Source organism: Syngnathus typhle, linkage group LG1 (genome assembly GCF_033458585.1).
Source record: "Syngnathus typhle isolate RoL2023-S1 ecotype Sweden linkage group LG1, RoL_Styp_1.0, whole genome shotgun sequence".
Lineage (NCBI taxonomy): Eukaryota > Metazoa > Chordata > Actinopteri > Syngnathiformes > Syngnathidae > Syngnathus > Syngnathus typhle.
This window is the reverse complement of record NC_083738.1, coordinates 14,638,048-14,659,344: the sequence shown is the minus strand read 5'-3', so window position 1 is coordinate 14,659,344 and position 21,297 is coordinate 14,638,048. Positions and strand designations below refer to the sequence as shown.

At 43.2% G+C, this 21,297-nt stretch overlaps 5 protein-coding genes across 6 annotated transcripts; 3 read left to right on the top strand and 2 right to left on the bottom strand.

Moving 5' to 3' along the window:
* Nucleotides 1–1,011: 1,011 nt before the first annotated feature.
* On the top strand, nucleotides 1,012–1,869 carry tomm5 (translocase of outer mitochondrial membrane 5 homolog (yeast)). Its single transcript, XM_061275468.1, has 2 exons — nucleotides 1,012–1,230; nucleotides 1,571–1,869. The coding sequence occupies exons 1-2, from the start codon at nucleotides 1,110–1,112 to the stop codon at nucleotides 1,603–1,605; spliced, it is 156 nt and encodes a 51-aa protein (XP_061131452.1). The 5' UTR covers nucleotides 1,012–1,109; the 3' UTR covers nucleotides 1,606–1,869.
* Nucleotides 1,870–2,106: 237 nt separating this feature from the next.
* On the bottom strand, nucleotides 2,107–5,142 carry LOC133151977 (E3 SUMO-protein ligase ZBED1-like). The gene is made up of 2 exons (XM_061275435.1): nucleotides 4,780–5,142; nucleotides 2,107–4,308 (listed from the first exon to the last, which is right to left on the bottom strand). Exons 1-2 carry the CDS (start codon nucleotides 4,983–4,985, stop codon nucleotides 2,685–2,687), a joined length of 1,830 nt encoding a protein of 609 aa, XP_061131419.1. The 5' UTR covers nucleotides 4,986–5,142; the 3' UTR covers nucleotides 2,107–2,684.
* Nucleotides 5,143–6,050: 908 nt separating this feature from the next.
* On the top strand, nucleotides 6,051–8,129 carry LOC133151986 (zinc finger and BTB domain-containing protein 5-like). Its single transcript, XM_061275447.1, has one exon. The coding sequence runs from the start codon at nucleotides 6,051–6,053 to the stop codon at nucleotides 7,773–7,775; it is 1,725 nt and encodes a 574-aa protein (XP_061131431.1). The 3' UTR covers nucleotides 7,776–8,129.
* Nucleotides 8,130–8,239: 110 nt separating this feature from the next.
* Nucleotides 8,240–11,191, bottom strand: grhpra (glyoxylate reductase/hydroxypyruvate reductase a). The gene is made up of 9 exons (XM_061275456.1): nucleotides 10,954–11,191; nucleotides 10,616–10,746; nucleotides 10,190–10,262; nucleotides 9,993–10,109; nucleotides 9,640–9,728; nucleotides 9,429–9,530; nucleotides 9,147–9,282; nucleotides 8,664–8,794; nucleotides 8,240–8,583 (listed from the first exon to the last, which is right to left on the bottom strand). The coding sequence occupies exons 1-9, from the start codon at nucleotides 11,037–11,039 to the stop codon at nucleotides 8,462–8,464; spliced, it is 987 nt and encodes a 328-aa protein (XP_061131440.1). The 5' UTR covers nucleotides 11,040–11,191; the 3' UTR covers nucleotides 8,240–8,461.
* Nucleotides 11,192–11,214: 23 nt separating this feature from the next.
* si:ch211-203d1.3 (protein phosphatase Slingshot homolog 3) lies at nucleotides 11,215–20,211 on the top strand. 2 transcript variants are annotated; one of them, XM_061275425.1, is made up of 17 exons: nucleotides 11,215–11,471; nucleotides 12,231–12,378; nucleotides 13,463–13,500; nucleotides 13,580–13,763; nucleotides 14,655–14,770; nucleotides 14,840–14,908; nucleotides 15,676–15,741; nucleotides 16,088–16,270; nucleotides 16,392–16,485; nucleotides 16,592–16,720; nucleotides 16,829–16,875; nucleotides 16,959–17,105; nucleotides 17,386–17,586; nucleotides 18,033–18,279; nucleotides 18,432–18,494; nucleotides 18,580–18,672; nucleotides 19,206–20,211. In XM_061275425.1, the coding sequence occupies exons 2-17, from the start codon at nucleotides 12,331–12,333 to the stop codon at nucleotides 19,341–19,343; spliced, it is 1,863 nt and encodes a 620-aa protein (XP_061131409.1). In that variant the 5' UTR covers nucleotides 11,215–11,471; nucleotides 12,231–12,330; the 3' UTR covers nucleotides 19,344–20,211. The 2 variants fall into 2 exon arrangements, with proteins under 2 accessions (XP_061131409.1, XP_061131411.1); XM_061275427.1 differs by having other exon boundaries at nucleotides 11,216–11,471; nucleotides 13,592–13,763.
* Nucleotides 20,212–21,297: the final 1,086 nt, after the last annotated feature.

Here is a 21,297-nt window from a genome sequence, read left to right as displayed (position 1 = left end):
CCCCGCCCCGCAACTCCACTGTCGTCTGCCCAATGGACCCCCGGCCCCTCCCTTTGCAAGGTCACACAGTGACAGTCACACAATGATACAACATCGCCATCATTGGAGTACGTCACACACAACACACTTGATGTCTCACTGGGTTTCTCGGAATGTGTGTGGTTAATTTTCCATTTTTCAAAATTTGGTTTCACCGTGTGAATGGGTGTCTCTATTTTTCACTATACATACCCCCCCCCCCCCCCCCCAAAAAAAATAATCATTTGATAGGAGATAAGAGTGGCATCCCATAGATGTTATTATAACATGCGTGCTATCTAAATGGATCATCGCAGGACTATACCATCAAACAAGAGCTCCGAATCTTTTAGACGCCAAATTTCTTGACTGGGCTACACTATTCCACAACATTTGCATAAAACTACAATATAATAACATCGCCCGCGACCCCCGTGGGGACAAGTGGTACAGATAATGGATGGATGGAAGTAATCGGATATATTTTTGGACCAGCTGCCGCATTTCTTTGTGTCAAACCAAAATAGCTCATTTTGAATTCATGTAGGAGTTTATTTACAGCATCCTAGTGTGACCTCGTTGCTATGTCCAGTCCCCATAATAACAATCATGAATATTGTTATTAATATTATTAATTATTATTATAATTAATTGATCTTCAGAATTGCTTATCCTCACGAGGATCACAGGCATGTTGGAGCCTATCTCAGCCAAAATTTATAAAATGTATTTTGTTGAGTTGTGGAAATTAAATGGACTCTTCCTCGTGTTGTGTAATAAAACCGAATGGTTGCTCGTATGGAGATGCTAATAAGTGCTGTTGTTGTTTCTGGTCACCATCCACGGTTTGACCGCAGCAGCTAGATAACAAAATCATTAGGTTACAAGTACAAGTAATCAATTCCCCAATTTATTTCTAGATCGTTTTGTGCAGCTTCCGTGCAGTATGTCTCTCCGAGGACGCCGTACTTGACCTAAACTACTTCCGGTACACATTTCCGGGTCGTAGCATTTCTTCCATGCTACAGAGACGGAGCAACCTCACGTTGAAAACAAAACGGATAACTTCATCCATTTAGTCCACGGCTATCATGTTTAAACTGGAAGGGCTCGGACCAAAAATGGACCCAGAGGAAATGAGGAAGAAAATGCGCCAAGATGTCGTCTCATCTTTACGAAACTTTCTTATTTACGTCGCTCTCCTGAGAGCAAGTGAGTCCACAAAGATGACATTGGAATACCGTTAAACACTGATGAACTATATCCTCTTATTTAAAGGTCTTTTCATAATTACCATTCAAGAGAGTAAACATCATACTTTTTGCGATTATTCAAATGCCAAAAGAGGAAATACAATTAAATGTTAAAAGGTGTTTTGTGGTGACCAGCTTGATCAGGTCTGCCAATGAGAGGAGTGCGTTCTATATGGTTTGAGTTGCGAGAATGTCACATGTGGAAAACACAAAATGGGGAAATATCAATGTTATTATTTCCTTTAACTATAACTCAATATTGTGTAGCTGACTAATCAGAAATATGTACTTATTCGCAGCTCCATTTGTATTGAAGCAGCTGGACAGTATATGAGAGGGGCGTCTTCCTTCCATCCCGAGGAGATCCCATGTCAGAGGCTGTGTGGACCACGATATGTAGCGGATGTCCAGCGTTTGTCCAACTGCACGACATGGAGGATGTCCAGCGACTGCCCGTCTTTACGCCTTGAATCATATCCACTTTAATTGTGTTCATACTCCCTCGATTTTGTTTAACCATTTTTATTGTGCTCATTTTTCAACCAAACATGAATGGCCATTAAAGAAAAAGTATGTTGGATTAAATGTCAAGTTTAAATTCTGGTTTCACAATACTGTTGTGTTTGCACTTTTGGTTGTCCCATGTAGCCACATGAGAGGGTTGAACTAGCACCTATGAATATGCAGTGGAGTACAAAAAAAAAAGGGCGGTTTCAGAGACAATATGGATATTTTATATCCGCAGCATTCATGTGGAGTGATTATTATTACACAAAAATATCTTCAGCAAGTGACTGCATTCAGAAACTGGGACAATAAATGTATTCACTAAATGCCACATGGAGAAAAAAAAGACTTAATGCCTTCTTTATAAAACATGTTCAAAACAAATTCAATATACAGTGTAAGACAACTTATGAGCAGTTGAAAACATTCAGAGGTGATGCAGCAAAACTGAAATCTAAAACGATTCAATTGAAGAAAATGAGATGTTATAACATCCATTGTCTTTGGAATGTGGGAGGAATCCGGAGCACCCGGATGAAACCCACCTGAGCATGGGAGAAACATGCAAACTCCACACAGGAAGGCCAGAGGTCAGACCCTGCACCAATGAACTGTGAGGCGACCTGCTAACCGTTAGCAGGTGGTTTGCAGCTAACCAGTGCACCAACGTGCCACCCCATGTTTTATGACATTAACCTTAAAATGTGAAAAGAAGAAAAATGATCTTGATCATTGAAATTAAAAACTAAAACAATGTTTTAAAAAAGAAAAGGTGCCTATTAAAATAAAATTTCCCGGCCATTGAGGCTTAAATGCTGCATCACAAAACATTTCAAAAGGTACCCAGGTGAGGTAGGTAGGGTTGTGTGAACGTGTAAACCTGCGTGTGTGTGCACGGGCAAGCTTTTACAAGAGTGTATGATTACAATGGAGAAAAGTCAACATATCGACTTGCTCCGACCCAAGGCTTGCTCTTCGCTTTGTGTTCCCAGCAGTGGAGAACAAGCGCTCTGAGGACGTCGATGTCGCTGGGATACCCAAAAACGACTTGGCCAGCTTTGCCAAAGTCGGATATCGTGGTGCGTTTGTTCTCCACCACGGCAGTGGATTCTCCTTCTTGGAGAGAGGCTGCTCTCCAAAATATTGCAAGACCTCCTTCTGCACCGCTTGACTTAGCTGCTCCTCCTCATCCTCTTCCTCGTTGCTGCTGGAGTCCGATGATGATCCCAGAATACTTTTGAGCAAAGATCCATATTTTCTACCCAAACGGTCTTTTGTTTTGGCGGTTGCTTCATGTCTGCTTTTATTCGACTGTCTCGCTTGCTTTTTAACAGCGAGTGCCATGGACTGGATTGTACACTGGACTTTGAACACATCTTCAGCAGGCAAGAACTTCAGTTTTCTAAACCTCGGGTCCAAAGCAGCAGCCAGGAGGACAGTGTTAGGAGCTTCGGGTTGAAATAAAAACAGTTTTTGCCATCTCGCTGTGATCTGTTCGGCCACTTGAGCTTGGAAGGCCCTGACTGATGCGGTTTTAAATGCTGAGCTCAGCGTTGATTTCTTGAGGTTGTGCACCAGCTGCGGAAGAGCAGAGAGAGTAACATATTCCTCCCCGCTCAGAAACTCCGTCGCTCCTTCAAATGGGCCGAGGACCTGAGTCAGCTCCTCACTCAGGTTCCACTGCTCCGGATCTAGATCCCGGTGGTGCTGTTTGGTGACTGCAGGATCGGAAAGCGCCGCGGTCACCGGCCACCTTTGTCCGAGGAGCCTGGACAGCATGTGGTATGTGCTGTTCCACCGACTACTTACATCCTGAATCAACGTTTGTGGCGGCATTCCCATTTGTTGCTGCTTTTCTTTAAGTTTGGTACAAGCCAGTTCACTTCTCTGAAAATGGTCAACCAGACACCGAGCAGAATCCACACAATTGGCAATGGCTTCTTTGTTTTTCAGCGTGCTCTCAACCACTAAATTGAGAGTGTGCCCTGAGCACATCACAGAAGTCCAGCCATGTCTCTCAGTCAAAATTCCCGCTGACCCCGCTACATTGGCCTCATTGTCATGGACCACTGCCCTCACCTTGCGCAATGGAATATTAAATTTGGCAGCGGTTTCCTCCAGCCAGTCCGCAATATCGGCAGCCGAGTGCCTCTCTTCGAGACGTGTCGTTGTTAGGTAGAGGGACTTCATCTCCCAATCTTCCCCCAAGAAGTGACAGGTCACCCCGAGAAAGGCGTCTGCCGTCACACTTGTCCAGACGTCTGTCGTCAGTGCAACAAACTCCGTGTTGTGGAGGACACTTCTCAGTTTCTCTGCCATTTCTTGGTGCCTCTTCTCCATCAAACTTATGAAATGTGTGATTGATGGTATGCTGTACTTAGGGTTCAAAGTCCAGATCATCTTCCTAAAGCCTTTGTCCTCCACCATGGACAGTGGGCGCATATCAGTGACCAGCATGTCCAAAATGCTCTCTGTTAGCAAGGCAGCTTCCTTAACAGAGCATGATGGAACTGGACGACCTACCAATGTGCTGAGAGAGATAAACCCAATTTAGTAATATACATAACAAATGTTGTGATGTAAACTAGCCCTGTACTCCAAAGTAAACATCTACCCGGTAATATAGATCTAGATTCATCTGCAGCAATAACCATGACTACTAAACAACTTCGGACTTAGCGTTTGGAAAACACAGGCATTTGCCAGGCTGCCCTGATTTGGAGGGCGCCCTAAACAATTAAACATTTCTGTTTTGGGATCATCCTTCCAGCCTCTGAACAGTGAATCTCATTTCTGTAGCCCTTTATTATGAAGCCTTATCTTAGTGTTGACGCAAAATAAAACATCGGAAATCATTTGTCAGTGGTTGTGCGTAGGACTAATTAAAGTTTAATAATACAACTAGTTATTTTGTGCATTGAAATGGGCCCTGTTTTGCTGTTCATTAATACAACGTCTATATTGATGATACATTAAAATAAATTACAAATGGTTTTTTTACCTAGTGTCGTCGACCCCTGTTGAGCTGGACACAACGACCGGATGCTTTCGGTTCAGATGCGAAATCATGGTGGACGTGCTGCTGTGGAACGCCAATTTTGCTTGGCAGTGGTCGCATTGTACTATGTTGTATTCTTTAAGTCTGAAGTGATCCCAAACTTTGGACATTTTCTGTTTTTTACGGACCGTTTCGTGTGTATCAGCCATCGCGTCAACTTGATACCTAAATTTGCTCTGCGATTACAGTCCGTGTAGAAAATTTCATTTTTGTGCAGTGGTTCCAGCAAACGTTTGTTGCGCCTTTACAAATTGACCACTGGATGGCAGTGTTGGAATAATTTGGTGGATTCCACTCATGTTGGATTAACAGAGGACGCTCCCTTAGCCGACAAACAATGTCCGCGTCCAAATTCTAAGGCTACTCCGCGAAGGCCGCATCTCCAGCTAAGTTTTTCTGTTGCATGTCGTCAGTTTTGACGCCTTATCATATATCCTCCGTGGACCTCATAAATCGTGGCAAATCTGGACAGTATTAGATAGCGATCTCGTGCAGCGAAAGTGACGTCATCTAAACGGAACAGTCTTCGGAGGACGCAGCTTTTGAATTTGGACACAGCTCGCGATTGCCCCTGCATGTTTTGGGACCTCATTTTGTGCAGCTCGAATAAACAATGCCATGATCTACATGTCGAGAATCGAATCGATTGGGTTTGAAAGCCCGCAACTCCCCCACACAGAACATGCTTGAGCCTCGGATGCAGACAATCAACATCACGTCTGACGTGACTGGGAGGTCAGCTATATAGGACTCAAATATCTATTTTCAGCACGTTTCGTAAATTTCTGCCTGCTGTCATGCCAGTAACATCCTCGCAGACATAAGCATTTGTAGCCTCGTTTATCGCGAGGGATGTGACTGTACGTTCCGCTTCAATCGGTAAAAAGCCGCATTATAGAGGCAATTAAAAAAAACATTGAAAAGTATTCCTGAACGTCTGTTCTCAAACAAAACAGTGAATATATTCACTGAGTATACTCACAACAGGCGTATATTCAAATGTCCACTCTGTGGAAACAACTATTACTGGTACCTTATAGTTGAAGTTCTCAGCCTCCTCATCCCTTTAATTGCACTCCATCTCATCCAGTAGTTTTCCTAGTCTTGACACAACATGGTACCACACTGACATTGTCAAACTCTAAATTCAGATTTGCCTGTTTTTACTGTAAAGACACATTCAAAGCTCTCCCATAGAAAGGGAATCGTGTAATATGGACTTTCCAGGTCACTTCCGGCACATTTTTCAGCAGCTGAACATCCAGCGGCTACATGCTCAAATGTGTGACTGTGTGGTGGAGGTAGGAGGCCACAAATTCCATGCACACCGGGCCATACTGGCAGCATGCAGCTCCCACTTCAAAGCTCTCATCAGCTCCGGTGACGGCGCAGACGATGCATGCGGGAAAAGTGTTGCCAAAGTCAGGGGTCCCAGTTTAATGGCCCTCGACCCAGAGGTGGTGACCCCCGAGGCCTTCTCCACCCTGCTGGACATGATCTACACATCCACTCTGTCGCTCAGAGCCTCCAACGTAATGGATGTGCTGCTGGCTGCCTCGCACCTCCACCTCAACTCCGTGGTCAAAGCCTGCAAGCTCCACCTGTCCAGAAAAAACTTCCCTGCCACAGCCCCAAAAGGGTGGCAGTCAGTCCAGCGGCAGGAGCATCCAGCCTCTGTGGAGCTACTTGATGAGGAGGGCGTAGAGGTGAGCCAGTCTGGGGAAGATTCCTCTGAGCATAAGAGAAAATCACATGTGGACAGGCTGAATGACAGAAAGAGGACCTGCAGAACGCCAGGAGATGAAGAAAGTTCTCCAATCGTAACCCGAAGCACAGCCAACAGCGAGGAGCAAAGAAAGGAGCAGCTCTCTCCAGATCGCTTAAATACGGCGGTAAACATCTGGGAGGGCCAATTGGATGAGGTGGAGGAAAAATACGGCATAACCATGAGTGACTCGGAGGAGATTCAGATGCCGAGTCAGTCAGACAGCAGCATAGGTGGAGAGATTTCAGTCAAAGATGAAGGCGAGCTCAAAGTGGAGACAGTGAGGATAAAGAAAGAAAACATGACCGCCTCATCTCCTGACCTTTCTCCATCGTCACCCTCAGAAGTAAACAAGGCAAACGGAGCTATTGGCTGTTTCCAATTCCAGTTATGCTCAGATCTTCCCGAAAAAGAGTGTGGAGATGAGCGTGAGAGTGAGGGGACTGACAGCCTTTCTGAACTGGCCCTTTCCTGCTTCCTGAATCCTGGTCATGATGGCGAGATAGGAGACCTGGAAGAAGAAACGAGTCTCGCGAGTCTGACGACAGCTGCCACCAGTGATGCGGCTGCCGCCAGTGATGCGCCTGCATGTGGTGCGGGTCCACTGTGTCAAAACTCAAACGCTTCAGATTCAACTTTGGTTTTCCCGGTAACTTCTCTGCCTTTGCAACAACGTCTTCCCACTCAGGCTCCGGCTTTTAGCGACACACTCATCCTACAGCCTCCACCCAACTCCTTCACGACATTCCCCGGCCTGGAGACTCAGAGGTCCTCGAAGGGACACGGGAGATCAAGCGGAACGACTTTCCGTCGCATCGCCCCCAAAGCGATGCCAGTATGCGAAGCCTCCGGATCAGCCGGGCCCGATAAAGCGCCTCTGACCAGAGCTTCCGAGGAAGTGATGTCCAAGTGCAAGAAAGCAGCGTCTGAAGTCAACGTGCTTCTGGTGGAAGGTGACAAGAAGTATGCCTGCAAAATCTGCTGCAAGACGTTCATGAGCTTGGCGGACTGTAAGAAGCATATTCGTGTCCACACGGGAGAAAAGCCTTATCCTTGCCTCAAATGTGGCAAACGCTTCAGCCAGTCATCGCACTTGTACAAGCACTCCAAGAATTGCGCCTGCTTGAACTGGAAGGACAAAAGTTCTTTCCAGGACACACTGCATGCTCGCTAGTCCGGTCATTATCCAATATTTTTAGAATTATTTGATCGACAAATTGGTTATAATTTTATTTGTGTTAAAATGTATTTGAAGAAACATTTTCCCCAACTGTTTAAGAACCTATTATTTCTGTATATTTGGTATTTTGTGATTCAAAAAACAAGTTAAACAATATCACTCAAGAAAGATTGTCATTGTTTTCCAAAGTAAGAATAGATGTCTGCAGATTAAACACAAAAGAATGAATGCAGCCTGATTTAAGAATTATGAGGATTGTTACTTTTGAAGGCTGTTAGTAGGAAGAGTCTTTAGTTAAGAAAAGACTAAACAATTTCTTGATCATTAAAATACGAGCCAATTTGATAAGCAGTTTGTTGTCAATTAATCGATAGTATATACTGACACTAAATTCTTGAATCTCTTATGTGAATTCAGTGACAATGAAGCATATAGAGCCTGCAATGGGCACAAACAGCTTTAAATTCAAACTAATTGTAATTATTTATTCTCAGTAAAATAAAGTAATGCACACTACCAACTGGAATTGAAGTTCCCATTCAACGTAAACATGAAGATAATTTCAGAATATGTGCAATTCAATTTCAATTCAATCTGGTCTCCCATTGATGTCACAAAATGTATTCACTGCAGCATCCAAGTTGCAGTTGAAAGGCATGATGGCTGGTCAGTTAGAGGTTCTAGAAGGTGAGTTCACTGGGCATTTGTGTGTCTTGCAAACCCCCCAGCAGGTTTCGGGCTGCCAAGGAAGCCATGACCCCTCTTGTGGAGTAGGTGGCGCTGCCGATGTGTGGCAAAACCACTATGCAAAAGCCAGGCATGGTGCGAAAGAATAAGAGGAAGCAGACATAGACACATCTAATTATAACCCTCTTTGCTTACCACAGTTTTTGAGTGTAAGAAGCGGGTGGTTTGTAGGGATTGGCTCGGGTGTTGTTACATCCAGGCCAGCCGCAGTAATTTGTCCATTAGTCAGAGCCTCGTACAGATCCTCTTGGTTCACGATAGCACCCCTTGAGAGACAAAGGAGTTCGTTCGGTCGGTTATACTGAAGGTACAAAAAGCAATGCACAAAGGCTGGTGTTTACTGTGCAGATTGTGTTTGAAGTGATATTGAAACGTGTCTAAGTATCGGACAGGTACTTTAAACAATTCCTACAACAAAGGAATAACACATTGGAAAATCGCACAAAATCTGACGTAAGACGCATTTTTTTGTCATTTATCATGGAAACAGGTGAGAAAATTTGAAGATGAGATCTTTTGTCTCATCAATTAGCCTTCAGCCTAATCCGCTCCAAATATAACGTGGAAATATTTCACTGTCGACGCTCAGGAACAGTCTATGCTTTCTTTACGATCTACCTGCTTGCGTTGACGAAGACAGCAGTGTTTTTCATCTTGCTGAAGAAGACCTTATCGCACAAGCCCTGGGTCTCTGGCGTTAGCGAGCACAAAACCACTATGAAGTCACTCTCGGTCAAAAGTGCGTCCAGAGGAACTGCGACAAACGGCCAGAAGGGGGATCAAAGTTTATTCCCACACATTTTGTTGAGAAATATTTTTGTGTGTGCGCAAACCAACAGTATTGAACCCCCATTCTGCTCTAAATCATCTTTCATGTCGATACCTCATTTGTTCTCTCACCAAACTCGCCATTGAACTCAGCGGCATCAGCTTTGGCTGTCCTCCCGGTGTAGAGCAGCCGTTTCACTCCAAACGGCATGATGCGCCGGGCAAACGCCATCCCTGAACGCAATTATTACGGAACGTTCAGGCAGCCCGTCCAAACTTGAACGATAGCCAGCATTCAGTCCTGCAATTTGGATGATAAGTAATGGAAGGAAGGGAGCCTTACCAATGCGTCCCAGTCCGATGACTCCTACGGTGCTGCCTGATAGGCCGTATCCGCACATCCAGAGCGGCGTCCATGAGCTCCAACCGCCACTGTCAGACAAGGTTAGAGAGGGCATGCAACATTAAGGAAATTACTTTTGCTTGATGATAACACAAAGCATTACAAATTCTTGAGCAAACAAATCATTCTTGGGAATCTAATATGCGGTAAAAAACAGTTTCTGATTCCTCTCTCTATTCAAGGGAATTTCTTGCAGCGGTTTGTGCTAGCTTCCGCTGCTCAATAATAATTGTCAGTATAATCCTCAAAAATGCATGCAGGCAAACTCTTTCGAGTAACTTGCTAGGACAGACTTTTTCACTTCTTCCACTGCTTCAGGTAATCTGCGAGCTGTAGCCAGAAGAAGGGCAACAGTCAGTTCAGCTGTAGTGTCAGTCAGGACGTCGGGAGTGTAGCCGACACGTATGCCACTGTCAAAAACAAACAAAATACAAGATCAGCAATTTCCTCTTATATGCAAATGGACTGTTTTATCGACAGAGTTTCTGACCGTTTCTTTATTTCATCAAGAGCCAAGTGGTCGAATCCCACGGAAAATGTGCTGATTACTTTCAGGTTGGGTCCTGTGATTTAGAACATGGCAGCGGTTTGGTATTTGAAACTTACAGGGCGTCTCAAAAGTCACTCTACGCTTCCTTTTTTCCATTTCCTTTCATGTATTGTGCCGACAGAAGGCTTTACTGTTTGTGTAAGCATGTTAACTTGCTCAGCAATTGACACTGCAAAGTTTTACCTTTGACTTTTGGTACAGCCTGCATCTTTTGAGACACCAACATTATTTGCACACAATCAAATGATTACAACAAGTATTACATTGGAAATAATGTTGCACGGCTTAAAACTGAAAGCATTCAGCAGTGCGAAACCTTTGGTTGAATGAAGTCAGTTTGGTGACTTAGGTAAAAAATAAGAGTACCTGCAGCATCTAGAACCTCAGCATCGATTTTATCTGACAGCAGACACAGAAGGCCGTGGGCCCCTTCCACGCCTTTGAGAAGCTCTGCTCGTGGCACAGGACCCACGGAGTCCCACAAACTAACTTCACACCTGTTTCCATAAAAATATAAGATGACAGATCATTCCACTATGAACTGCAATATCACGTGCATTGTTTTGCGCATCGGAAGAAGGCTAGAAATGATTGCTAAACTACAGTAACCTATTTGAAAGCGAAAGGGTAGTGGGCATGCATTTACAGGTAATCCTGTCAAAAAAAAAAAAAAATCGAACAAGGCATAATCAAAATATGCATACATTCCTGACGTTGACAGAATCTTCATCCCATCTGGTGGGAGCTGCCGGGTTACGAAAACTTTCATAGGTTTCTTAACTGCTTTCATCCTACTTAATCATAAATGTGAATCAAAACCCTTATAACAACGCACAATTGAAAAGTAGCTCGTATTCGGCCTAATTTCGGCTAGTTCATTTATAACCTTCGACGACGGACTCTTCTGGACACGCTCCCCGGAAGTAACCACCTCCTTATGTAAAATCCTAAAAGCGATTTTTTTTTAGACGTTAATTTTGCCTCAAATATACACACGGTTGGGTTCATATATATTATTGTGTGTATTTAGTCTATTATAAATTTGTTAGCTGGTGATACATAAAATACTCTTAAGTTGGACTTTGCATAGCCCGTTGTTTACGTACGTAAAGTGCGTATGGTTCCACTACTGGGTTCGGGAACACAGCCGCTGTCAGCGTCCTCCGCGTTTTAGGGTACAAGCAGCAGACGGGAACAGCTGCTGGGACTCCAGTTTGGAAACGTAAGAGATGATCATTTTCTTCTCTGGGCTTTTTTTAATTGTTGACAGAGCTGTGCATTTGTAGCATGCGCTACCGCTAGCTGCAACAGGCTAACATAAACAAGATTTTCAGTGTTTGGAAATAGCTTTTCAGTCGTAAACCAACAGATCTGATCGTGACTTTTCAGTCTTATTTTGGGTTGGTTTTCTTTTTCTTTTTACTACTATGTATTGGTTATTACCTCACATTAAAATTAATATTATACCATATCTATACTTCACTTAGAAGTGCAAATTTGTGTTGTTTAAAAAAAAATTCTCATGTCAATCTAATAACGGGAAGGTTCCTAAATGGGGCTTTTTTGTTTTCCACTTCATTTTTATTGCTGCAATGATTAATCGACAACTAATCAATTATTACATTTATTGACAAGGTGTGTGGGTAATCAATCGATTTGAAAATCGTCCATTATAAAATTGTCTACATTTTTATGGAGAGTCATTTTCTCAACTATTTCTATTGCTCGCTGTTTGAGTTCTTGAGTATACTTTATTTGTCCAATTTTTCTTCTTCCTCTACTTCTTGGAGTTTGGCTCTTCTCCGTCCATTTCTGAACCACTTATCTGCATGTTTCTTCCCAAACTGCAAAAAACAAACATTAACTTCTTATGCAAAAAAGCATGAAACTGTCAATTGCACTTGACTTATGCAATATCCACAATTTCCCCAATCCTACACCCAGTACAATATAACGTATTCACATACATTTATCTCTCCAGAGGAACGATTGTACGGCTGTCTGCGCCTGCCCGAGGAACCTGCAAAACTTGTCCTAGCTTGCCAGCAGTACCTTGAGCAGCGCGACACTTGCACTGTCCAATGGCTCTGTTGACTCTGCACAGGCTCCCCTCCATCAGCACCGCTCCGGTGAGTCATCTTCACGCTTTGTAGTAGTCGAGTCAAGCCAGTCATTTTGCATTATACCTTCACTTCACTTTGTTTTACGAGTGTAGAAATATGTTTTTAGAACTCCAACGTCAGTCTGCTCTAAGACAGAACGCCACCATATCAGTGCAATAACAATGTTTTGTTTTCATTGGATGAAATAGGTTTAGGGAGCAAACATTCCACAGATATTTTGTGACTTCATCAAAGCTGATTCATTACAGCAGAGATGGTGCAATCGGTTCACTTCCCGTCCGTCCAAACGCTCGCTCTGTCATCAGCTTTTACTGTCTCATCTTTTACTGTCTCATCTTTTACTGTCTCATCTTTTTGCATTCATCCAACTTTAAACACATCTTCATCTTAACAGCAAGAGGTGTCATCAAGTAAGCTTAAGTCCACGTTTCATTTCTGCATATTTTGTCATAGATGCTAATCATGCTGCTATCTTAACTTGTGGTCTTTTTCTTTTCCTTCTTCTCTTCAAAATACCCATTGTTCTCCTGCCCAGTCCTCCACTTAAATTTCTCTCCCCCCCCCCCCCCCCTCTTCTTGACTCTGTCTGGACTTGTCAGTTGCATAACAGGTAATGTTGCTGTGTCACATTTCCTTTTTCCTGAAGCCCCTTTAATAGGTTTGCCTAAAAATGGCTCTCTTTTGTATTGTGTTTCTTTTTTCTCTGCCATTCGACTCCACTTCCAGGCTTTTTATCCATTCCTAACACCCTGTATCCCTCGCCTTACTTATTTATCACCATGTCTGTCTCGTCACTGCAGACTTCCACTGCGTCTTATCAGCGTCGTACCACATATCACCCTCAAAATGACAGAACACTTCCCCCCCCCCCCCCAGCTATTTATACTCCAAATTTGGACACGGTCTTCAAGTCTGCTCAAATGCCTCTTTAATAGCCTTGGCAAACACCACTTAGCAAGACACCCCCACCCCTGCAGTTTAGAGCAGACATTAAAATGTATTTAGCCTTGCGACATTGATGTCAAAATGTCTCACTGGCTTTAAATTTCTGAGCCTTTCTGAGTTCTTGTGATTTACTTGATCTTCCAAGGATGAAACCACCCAGAGAAGAGGGCGATTTCAGAAAAGGTATGCTCACGCCACTACATTGTGACCATGCCAGAAAACCTCAGCCTTTGTGAGCCGTTGCAATATAATAATGTGTCGGATTGGTCACCAGGGAGAGCTTTGCCCTCGTGAAGGGAGCAGTGCTCCTGCTGGATGAGGCCCAGAGACAGGAGCTTCAAGAGGAGACGCCACCTCCCCAGAAAGAAGACTGTCCCTCAGACAAGCGTCACAGACACATTCACGCCATGGTTGAGCTGCTTCGTCCTGAAGATAGTATCAAGCTGGTGAGGGCTCGTATTTACACACATATTTATTGACAAAAAATGTGTCGAACAACGAATCCATTGTCAAGGGATGGCCTGAAATCGCTTCTGTACATGATCAGTCAGTCACATGAGCTTTAAGCATGTTATGGATGCTCCATACATGTGGTTGCAGTTTTCAAAATTCCCCCTGAACAGTTTTTAATCAATTTGCTCATCTTACAGTTGGATTAATTTGCTTTAAAAACAAGTGGCCATCTTTCCGGATGCCAAAATACTGCTTGAAATAATTAAAGCTGACAGAGCTGTTGGTACATAGTAATCAGACAAACACAAGGCACCCATTTCAGTTTGCAGGCCAGAAAGTTGTTTAACGGCTTAGTTACAATATATCAACATTTTAATTAACATACAGACAATTAGAAGCAGAAGTTAATTTCAAAATGCTACAAATATAATAGATTCCAATACAAGAGCCATATTTAAAATCATGTCCTTACAATCAATTGTTATTGACACTGACATTGTAGTGTCTGTGTTTAATTATATAATGGTTACTGTGGTGTTAAGTTGTGCTGCCTCTTGGCGTCAGCGAGACACTGGATAGACCGGTTATCTGGTTGTATCCATCAAAACAGAGCATTGTTATCTTTGGTGCAATGTTGGATGCCTTTGTCACATTGGATCAGATTAAATCAGAAAACAGAGGTCACGGTTGTTGATAATATGAAATATGAATAAGAAGAGGTTGAAAGGTGGGCTGTCCTCAGTAGAGCTTCATTGCATAGCCATACGCCAATGCAATCTTAAATTGCTTGGTTGTTCTTTACTGTGTAGCCATAGAGTGCTACAGGATTTGTTGTCTGCAGAGTTCCCCGCTTCCTGCCTTAGTCTAATTTCTGCTCGGCGCAGGCCGTGCAACTGGAGTCCGCCAGCACGGTCCGAGTCCGGTATCTTATCGTCGTCTCCACCCTCGCGAACAAAGATGAGACCATCCTGCTCGGCATGGATTTCCCCAAACAGGACAGGTGTGTGCAACCAACAGAAAGACCAACTTGGGCGTCATCAGCAAATCTTATCGTTCTGCTTGTTTTCAGTGATGAGTGCACTATTGGCTTGGTTATGCCCGTCTGGAGCGACACACAAGTGTATCTGGATGGAGACGGGTAAGGGTGGACGTCTTGCTATGTTTTAGGATTTGATAATGGGGATTTTGAAATTGGGATTCTTTTTATGATGGCGTGTCGCTTGTTCACATTCTAAAATAAGTTGGCAACATTAAGAAAAGATATCCAACTTTATAATACTGTCAACAAAAATTCATACCAATGAAAATTCAACTCCCTTAGGGGAGTAACAAGCGAACGAATAAGCGATTCGATACAAATGGCAGAAATATGCAACTGAGTTTCTGGCCAGTGAACATATGAGCAAGGAATGTTGCTATTTATGGCGCTGAATCATTCCCCATGAATTGTAACTGCTCCTATCGCTTTCTCGTGCTCTTACATAAGCCTGGTATCATGTGAAATCATTTGGCGCTAACTCTGATAATGACGATGTGCTTGAAAACATTTTGCATGACATAGTTGCTGTGTTCTTGCCAGTCCTCTGTCACACGCTGTGTCACTCTGGACATTTGATCCCATTTGCCTCTGCCGGTACAACGTGATGAGACGAGGCTCTTTTCTCATCACGTCAACTTGCGCCTCCATCTGTGTCAATTAGATTTTTACACATTTCTCTCTGGACACGCTGTTCACTCCGTTCATTTGATGACAGTCGCCGCTAATTGACGCTGAATAACTTCATTGTCCTCTTGGGCCAGCGTATATATTGTAATTTGTCAGTACCTATTGCGTTCCTCGCTTCCCCCGTTGTCGCTTTTGTATCTTGCTTTGACTTGATCGGGTTTGCATCTCTTACTTCGCAGTGGTTTCAGTGTCACATCAGCAGAAGAAACAAGAATTTTCAAGCCGGTTTCCATGCAAACCATGTGGTGAGTTGTAGTGTCAACACACAAAGTCATGTTTCTCATACACCACAAGTCGATTTCCTACTGTTTATGCTGTTGGATCACAGGCACGCTGCGGGCCTATTCCTTAAGACAAGACAACCTGGACTGGTTGCCAGTCGCTTACAGAGAACATACAAAACGTCCCTTGTCACTCACGGGTCATACCTTTGGTCAATTTAGAGACTTTAGAGTGTTTTTTCAAAGTATGATGCAAATCTGAAGCTATCCAATGCTATGTTTTTTGTTTTTGTTTTGCTTATGCTGTTGTGATACCTAAACTGTACCATATGAGAGCCGTAAAAGTTGACTCCTATTTTTCTCTTTCAAGGTCAGTACTGCAGTCTTTACACGGCTGTTGCGAACGGGCCGTGAAAGGCGCCGTGATCCCGGGCTGCGGCCTGGAGTGGGCCCAGCATTACCATGGGCACATCGAGTCGGACCGCCTCTGTCTCAACGAGTGGGAGGCCATGAATGACTTGGAGTCTGTCAGGAAGGACAGCGACGGTCAGAGGTAAAGATGGCCGAATTAGAAGAGGAAGAAATTCTGTCTTTGTTTAGAATTGAGAAACACCCAAAATACACATCTGGATTTTCTGGAATGTCTCAAGGGACTCTCTGTATTCCATGTGCAGCAGTGTAGACAGAACCTCGAAAGAGAGGCTGATCAAGGAGCACTTGAGGGACATCATGAGGACAGAAGACCTGGATAACCTCACGTCTAAAATGGTACTAGTTGGTCGAGAGAGAAAAGCGAAAAATAATGACAGTGGTTTTTAACCCATCCATCCATCCCTCCCTTCCTCCCAAAACCAACCCTCTTCCCCCATTGTAGGTCCACACGGCCCTGAAGACTCGAATCGGCTTTGACATGAGGCCGTTCAAGGAGTACATTGACAATGAGATCCTGGTCACAATGGCTCAAATGGACAAACCATCCAAGATTTTTGACTATCTTTACCTGGTGAGTGATTTTATTTAGAAACAATTCCAAGAAGTCTCGGTTTCCTTTTTCTGGGTCAAATTCATCTAGCTGGTCTTCCTTCCGTTTTTTTTTTCCCTTTGCTTTCAGGGCTCCGAGTGGAACGCGGCCAACTTTGAGGAGCTGCAGAAAAACAAGTCTGTTGTTTTTCTTTGAAACTCCATATTCTGACGTCTCCTACATTTGCGTTTTCACCACCAAATTCGCATTGTCTCGACAGCGTGGGCTACATTCTGAATGTAACGAGGGAGATTGACAACTTCTTCCCAGAATCTTTCACCTACATGAACATCAGAGTGTACGACGTGGAGGCCACTGACCTGCTACCCCACTGGACCGACACGTACAGCTTCATCAACGCTGCAAGGTAATCCGGGTTGCAGTCCTGGAAAACAGCAAATCTGTTCTGTTAAACGACAAAGCAGGAAATGTGTGTTCGCCCGCAAATCCCTTTCGGACAACAAAGAAAAAAAATCACTTCCACAGGAAAAGATCTACAAATCCCGTGTAGACGTTAGAAATACTTGGTGTTCTAGTCTTTTGAACTTTTTATCCTGTAATTGTGCTGTGTTAGCATCACTTAAGTAAACAGAAGCTGCCTTGCCCTTTTTAATTGGCCAACTTTTTTGTTGACTTGTGCGGTGCAGGAAAAGCGGGCAGGCGGTATTGGTGCACTGCAAAATGGGCGTGTCTCGTTCGTCATCCACCGTGATCGCCTACGCCATGAAGCAGCAGCGCTGGTCGCTGGATGTGGCGTTGGCCTACGTGAGGGACTGCCGCTCCATAATCAAACCCAACGACGGCTTCATGAAGCAGCTGCAGACCTACAGTGGCATCCTCAACGCCAGGTCAGAAACAAAGCTGCATTACAAAGTCATCCATTGAAGTGCAGAGTGTCTACAAAGTCTCTTTACAATTTAAAATATATATATATATATATTCATATATATATATATATATATATATATATATATATATATATATATATATATATATATATATATATATATATATATATATATATACACACACACACAGTTCAATTGGTCAGCGTTTGAGTGCTTTTTGCATAACTTGCTTCTCTAACAAGGAGCTGAATTTGCAAAATTGACCACAGTTTTTTTGTTACGGTTAACAAACTAGAAAGGTCACAGAAAGGCATTTACTTTCTCATTTTGTCTTTCTCTTTTAAAATAACTTTGATAAATTGGAAAGAGCCTCTGTGGACACCTTGCCCACCTTTGTGAAATAATGCCTTGAAAAAGTTTTGAAATCGTTTTGATCTTCATTCCAGCCAGCAGCGTCACAGTTTACTCTGGAGGCGAAAGTCCAAAGACCAAAGGCAGAAATCTGAGCGTAAAGACAACGTAGGAGAGAAGCCAGGCGATGAGGATGAGGAAGCTGGGGATGAGGAGGAAGATGATGAGGATGATGATGAAGAGGCAGAGGATGATGATGAGGAAGAGGCAGAGGATGAAGGACTTGACGAGGGTGACGACATCACAGAGAGTAGTGATGAAAAAGAGGAGTCTGTGGAAGAGGTATGTCCGATTTGCGTTTTACTTCCTTTCAATAGGGAAATTTGATTTGATATACGCTTCATCTCCTACTGTATGAGAAATGTAGTCAGTCCATTTTGTATCGTGAAGTTACGTTGCATATAGTACATGTCCCTTATCCGGAATCTTTGCAGGTTTTTGTGCAGCCTAGTCCCAACCAGGAAGCTGGGCAGATAGCGCCACCTGTCTTCATCACTGTAAACTAACACACACGCTGAACACACAGTGCAGCAGCTCCCGCCTCACATTCTTATTTATTCATTTTTTGTGTTTCCTCTGAAGGCTCCAAGTGTCAGTCGCAGTGGCAGAATGAACCTCTTCTCCCTCATGCAGTCCATCAGTGAACTAGACGATGCAGACAAAGGATGCAATCAGGTGAGCTGCTTTGTCGATCTGGTTTGCGTAAGGTTCAAGGAACCTCACCCTGCTGTGCAAATGGGCCACAGGACATTTAGTATTAGTTTTTTGCATAGGTAATGTACACAGCAGGGAACCCAAAACAAGAGTATGATACTGTATATTACTGTATATGTCTATATATATAGAGACAAGGGCACAGATAGAGAGGACTGTAAATTAACTTTATAGAGCAAGACCTCCATCAAGGTTGGACAATCCTAATTTTGGAATTTGAGGGTACAACTGCATCTCTACCTACCTTCTACATAGAGCTGAATTTTGTCAATAGGACACATGCATTATTCATTGTTAATTAGGCCAACTGTAAGGAATTTTTCTTAAAAGTATTTTGCACCATTATGACATATTTTTATCTTAAAATGGAGACAAAGATCTGTAATATTCTATAATATAGATCGCAGCGTATCCCAACGCTCCTCCATATCTGTCATAGAAAATGCACAAAATGTCAATTGGCTCCCTCTAATCTCCGTCCTTTCTTTTCAAAGCTGCCTGCCAGTCCACGACGATCGCCTCGACAACGAAGGCGGAGCCATGGCCGAAAGGGTTTGATTCACCAGAGCGCCTGCGTGGATCTGTCACCCGAACCACGCAGTCTCCCGGACGTCGCGAACGACAAACCTTGAAGCTGTCAAGAGGAAAAAGAGCTTCTTTTTTTTTAAATAAACCGAAGGAACCGGACTTATAACATGGCAAGAATTATTCTTTTAGTTGATTACTCAATGCAAGTCTTGATGGTTCACTGCTCGCTGTACTTTTGCAGTATTTGAACGACATCAACTGGCTTAGACTTTGGTTTAGTTCATCCAGTGTTTTGACAACATTTCAACACTCCAGAATATCAACTATGCAATTTTTCTTAACATTCAGCCAATTAAAAGTTATATCCACTCAAGAGTCACAAGACTCACTGAAGTCTTTATGAGTTTCTAAGCTGTACGGATGGACCAAGTCAAAGACAGTTTTATGGTGCACACCACTTTGTCATTAAGCCTGTATTCCAATGTGCCAAATTGAAAATCTTTATTACTGTCAGATTTATGTTTTGCATATTTTGTTATTCCAGCTGTATGAGTGCCTTCTAGCCGAGAATGATAAAATTGTGTTTCGCATTTAAAGTTGTTTGATGCTTGGATTGTAACGTCATGGGTATTTTGCATGTTGCATGAATAAGTAACTGCTGATGTTTTGTACCAGCCTGTGATAAGTTTTCATTCAGGTATTCAGTCTTGAGTATTTATATTTTGCTTCATTACTCTATATCCTGTTTGCAGGATCTCGAGGGGCTGATCTGATTGTTTTCCCCGTGCTAATAGCTCATTGTTTTAACACGCTTGCACCTTTTTATCCAACACATCAAATCTCCTGAGCCAACTTCAAGCTAAAGTATAATAAATACTGTTTTGTATACGCTGTACACTTTGGATGACGTGTTTAACGCCAGTGTGTGCAACTTGTGTTTTCAAGCACATGAAAATAAAAATCTGCATTTTTTTTTTCTATTTATTGATTGAGCTCAAGTGGCAAACTCTAGCAACATGGGCCAACATGCTATCCCTGACGTCTGTTCAAAATCTGTAAGTCATTGTAACGATCAAATACATTTGTTTTCCAATTAAGTTTTACAGGTCATGTGGTAAAACTTGAAATCTTTTTCTTGGTCTAATGTTTTGTATCAAAACCCGAGCATTTGAACAGGGGTGTTATATCCACCGCATGTGGGTTTTGTCATCCGTGCTGGCAGTTTCTCTATACGGGCCCTGCAGTTCACTGAATCAGTGAATCAGGCACTGCAGAAAATAGGTGGGGTATATTCAACTTGGTGACACAGTGAAACATCCCAATTGTGTCATTGTATTGGCACAGTGCTTCTCAAATAGTGGGGCGCGCCCCCCCTTGGTGCTATTCTTGGGGGGGCGCGTGTGACCCTGGGGAACAGGCTTTTTTTTTGGCAGTACTAGAATAAAGTGTAATTGCGCGTTTACTACAGCAGGGGGCAGTGGCGCTCTCATTGTTACTTCTGTCACGTTTGCGACAGTGCAACATTTTACGACTTACAAGACAAGTTAGGATAGTCACGGTGGGGAGGGGGGGCGCGAATAGTTTTCTTCTTGCTAGGGGGGGGCGTAACAGAAAATAATTGAGAAGCACTGGGTTAAATAAAGGTTAACCTAAAAAAAAAAAAATAAAAAAAAAAAAAAGTGAACCCTGAACTTTGAACCCACGGTGACCCCGCGGTGACCCCGTGGTGACCCCGTGGTGACCCCTGGGTGACCTTTGAACCCTGAACTTTCAACTCTAGTTAAAAATCGAAAATGTGCACATGACCCCGTGAACTTTGAACCGACCTTTGACCCCTGGGTGAACTTTGAACCGTAAACTTTGACCTTTGACCCCTAGCTAATTACGGTTTTTTTTTTTTTTTAAACCGGCATAGCAGAACGATCCATGGTCTTCAGATGCCGCGCTGTCGCCATCTCCTGGTCAGTTAGTGAAATGCTTTTGCTGATGTTTTTTTTTCTCTCAATTAAAACAAATCAATTAGCCAGTTGGTTTTCTTTATTTAATATCTGATATCAG

Excerpts from the sequence above, each read along its gene's own strand:
- LOC133151977 (XM_061275435.1), bottom strand. The coding sequence starts at position 4,985 with ATGGCTGATACACACGAAACGGTCCGTAAAAAACAGAAAATGTCCAAA. Across the intron at positions 4,309-4,779 it reads ACAGGGGTCGACGACACTAG|CACATTGGTAGGTCGTCCAG; the intron begins GTAAAAAAACCA and ends TATCTCTCTCAG.
- si:ch211-203d1.3 (XM_061275425.1), top strand. The coding sequence starts at position 12,331 with ATGGCTCTGTTGACTCTGCACAGGCTCCCCTCCATCAGCACCGCTCCG. Across the intron at positions 17,587-18,032 it reads AGTGGCATCCTCAACGCCAG|CCAGCAGCGTCACAGTTTAC; the intron begins GTCAGAAACAAA and ends TCTTCATTCCAG. Across the intron at positions 18,280-18,431 it reads AAGAGGAGTCTGTGGAAGAG|GTTTTTGTGCAGCCTAGTCC; the intron begins GTATGTCCGATT and ends GAATCTTTGCAG.
- LOC133151986 (XM_061275447.1), top strand. The coding sequence starts at position 6,051 with ATGGACTTTCCAGGTCACTTCCGGCACATTTTTCAGCAGCTGAACATC.
- grhpra (XM_061275456.1), bottom strand. The coding sequence starts at position 11,039 with ATGAAAGCAGTTAAGAAACCTATGAAAGTTTTCGTAACCCGGCAGCTC. Across the intron at positions 10,747-10,953 it reads ATTCTGTCAACGTCAGGAAT|GTGTGAAGTTAGTTTGTGGG; the intron begins GTATGCATATTT and ends TTATGGAAACAG. Across the intron at positions 8,795-9,146 it reads GTCTTCGTCAACGCAAGCAG|GGGTGCTATCGTGAACCAAG; the intron begins GTAGATCGTAAA and ends TTGTCTCTCAAG.
- tomm5 (XM_061275468.1), top strand. The coding sequence starts at position 1,110 with ATGTTTAAACTGGAAGGGCTCGGACCAAAAATGGACCCAGAGGAAATG. Across the intron at positions 1,231-1,570 it reads CGTCGCTCTCCTGAGAGCAA|CTCCATTTGTATTGAAGCAG; the intron begins GTGAGTCCACAA and ends ACTTATTCGCAG.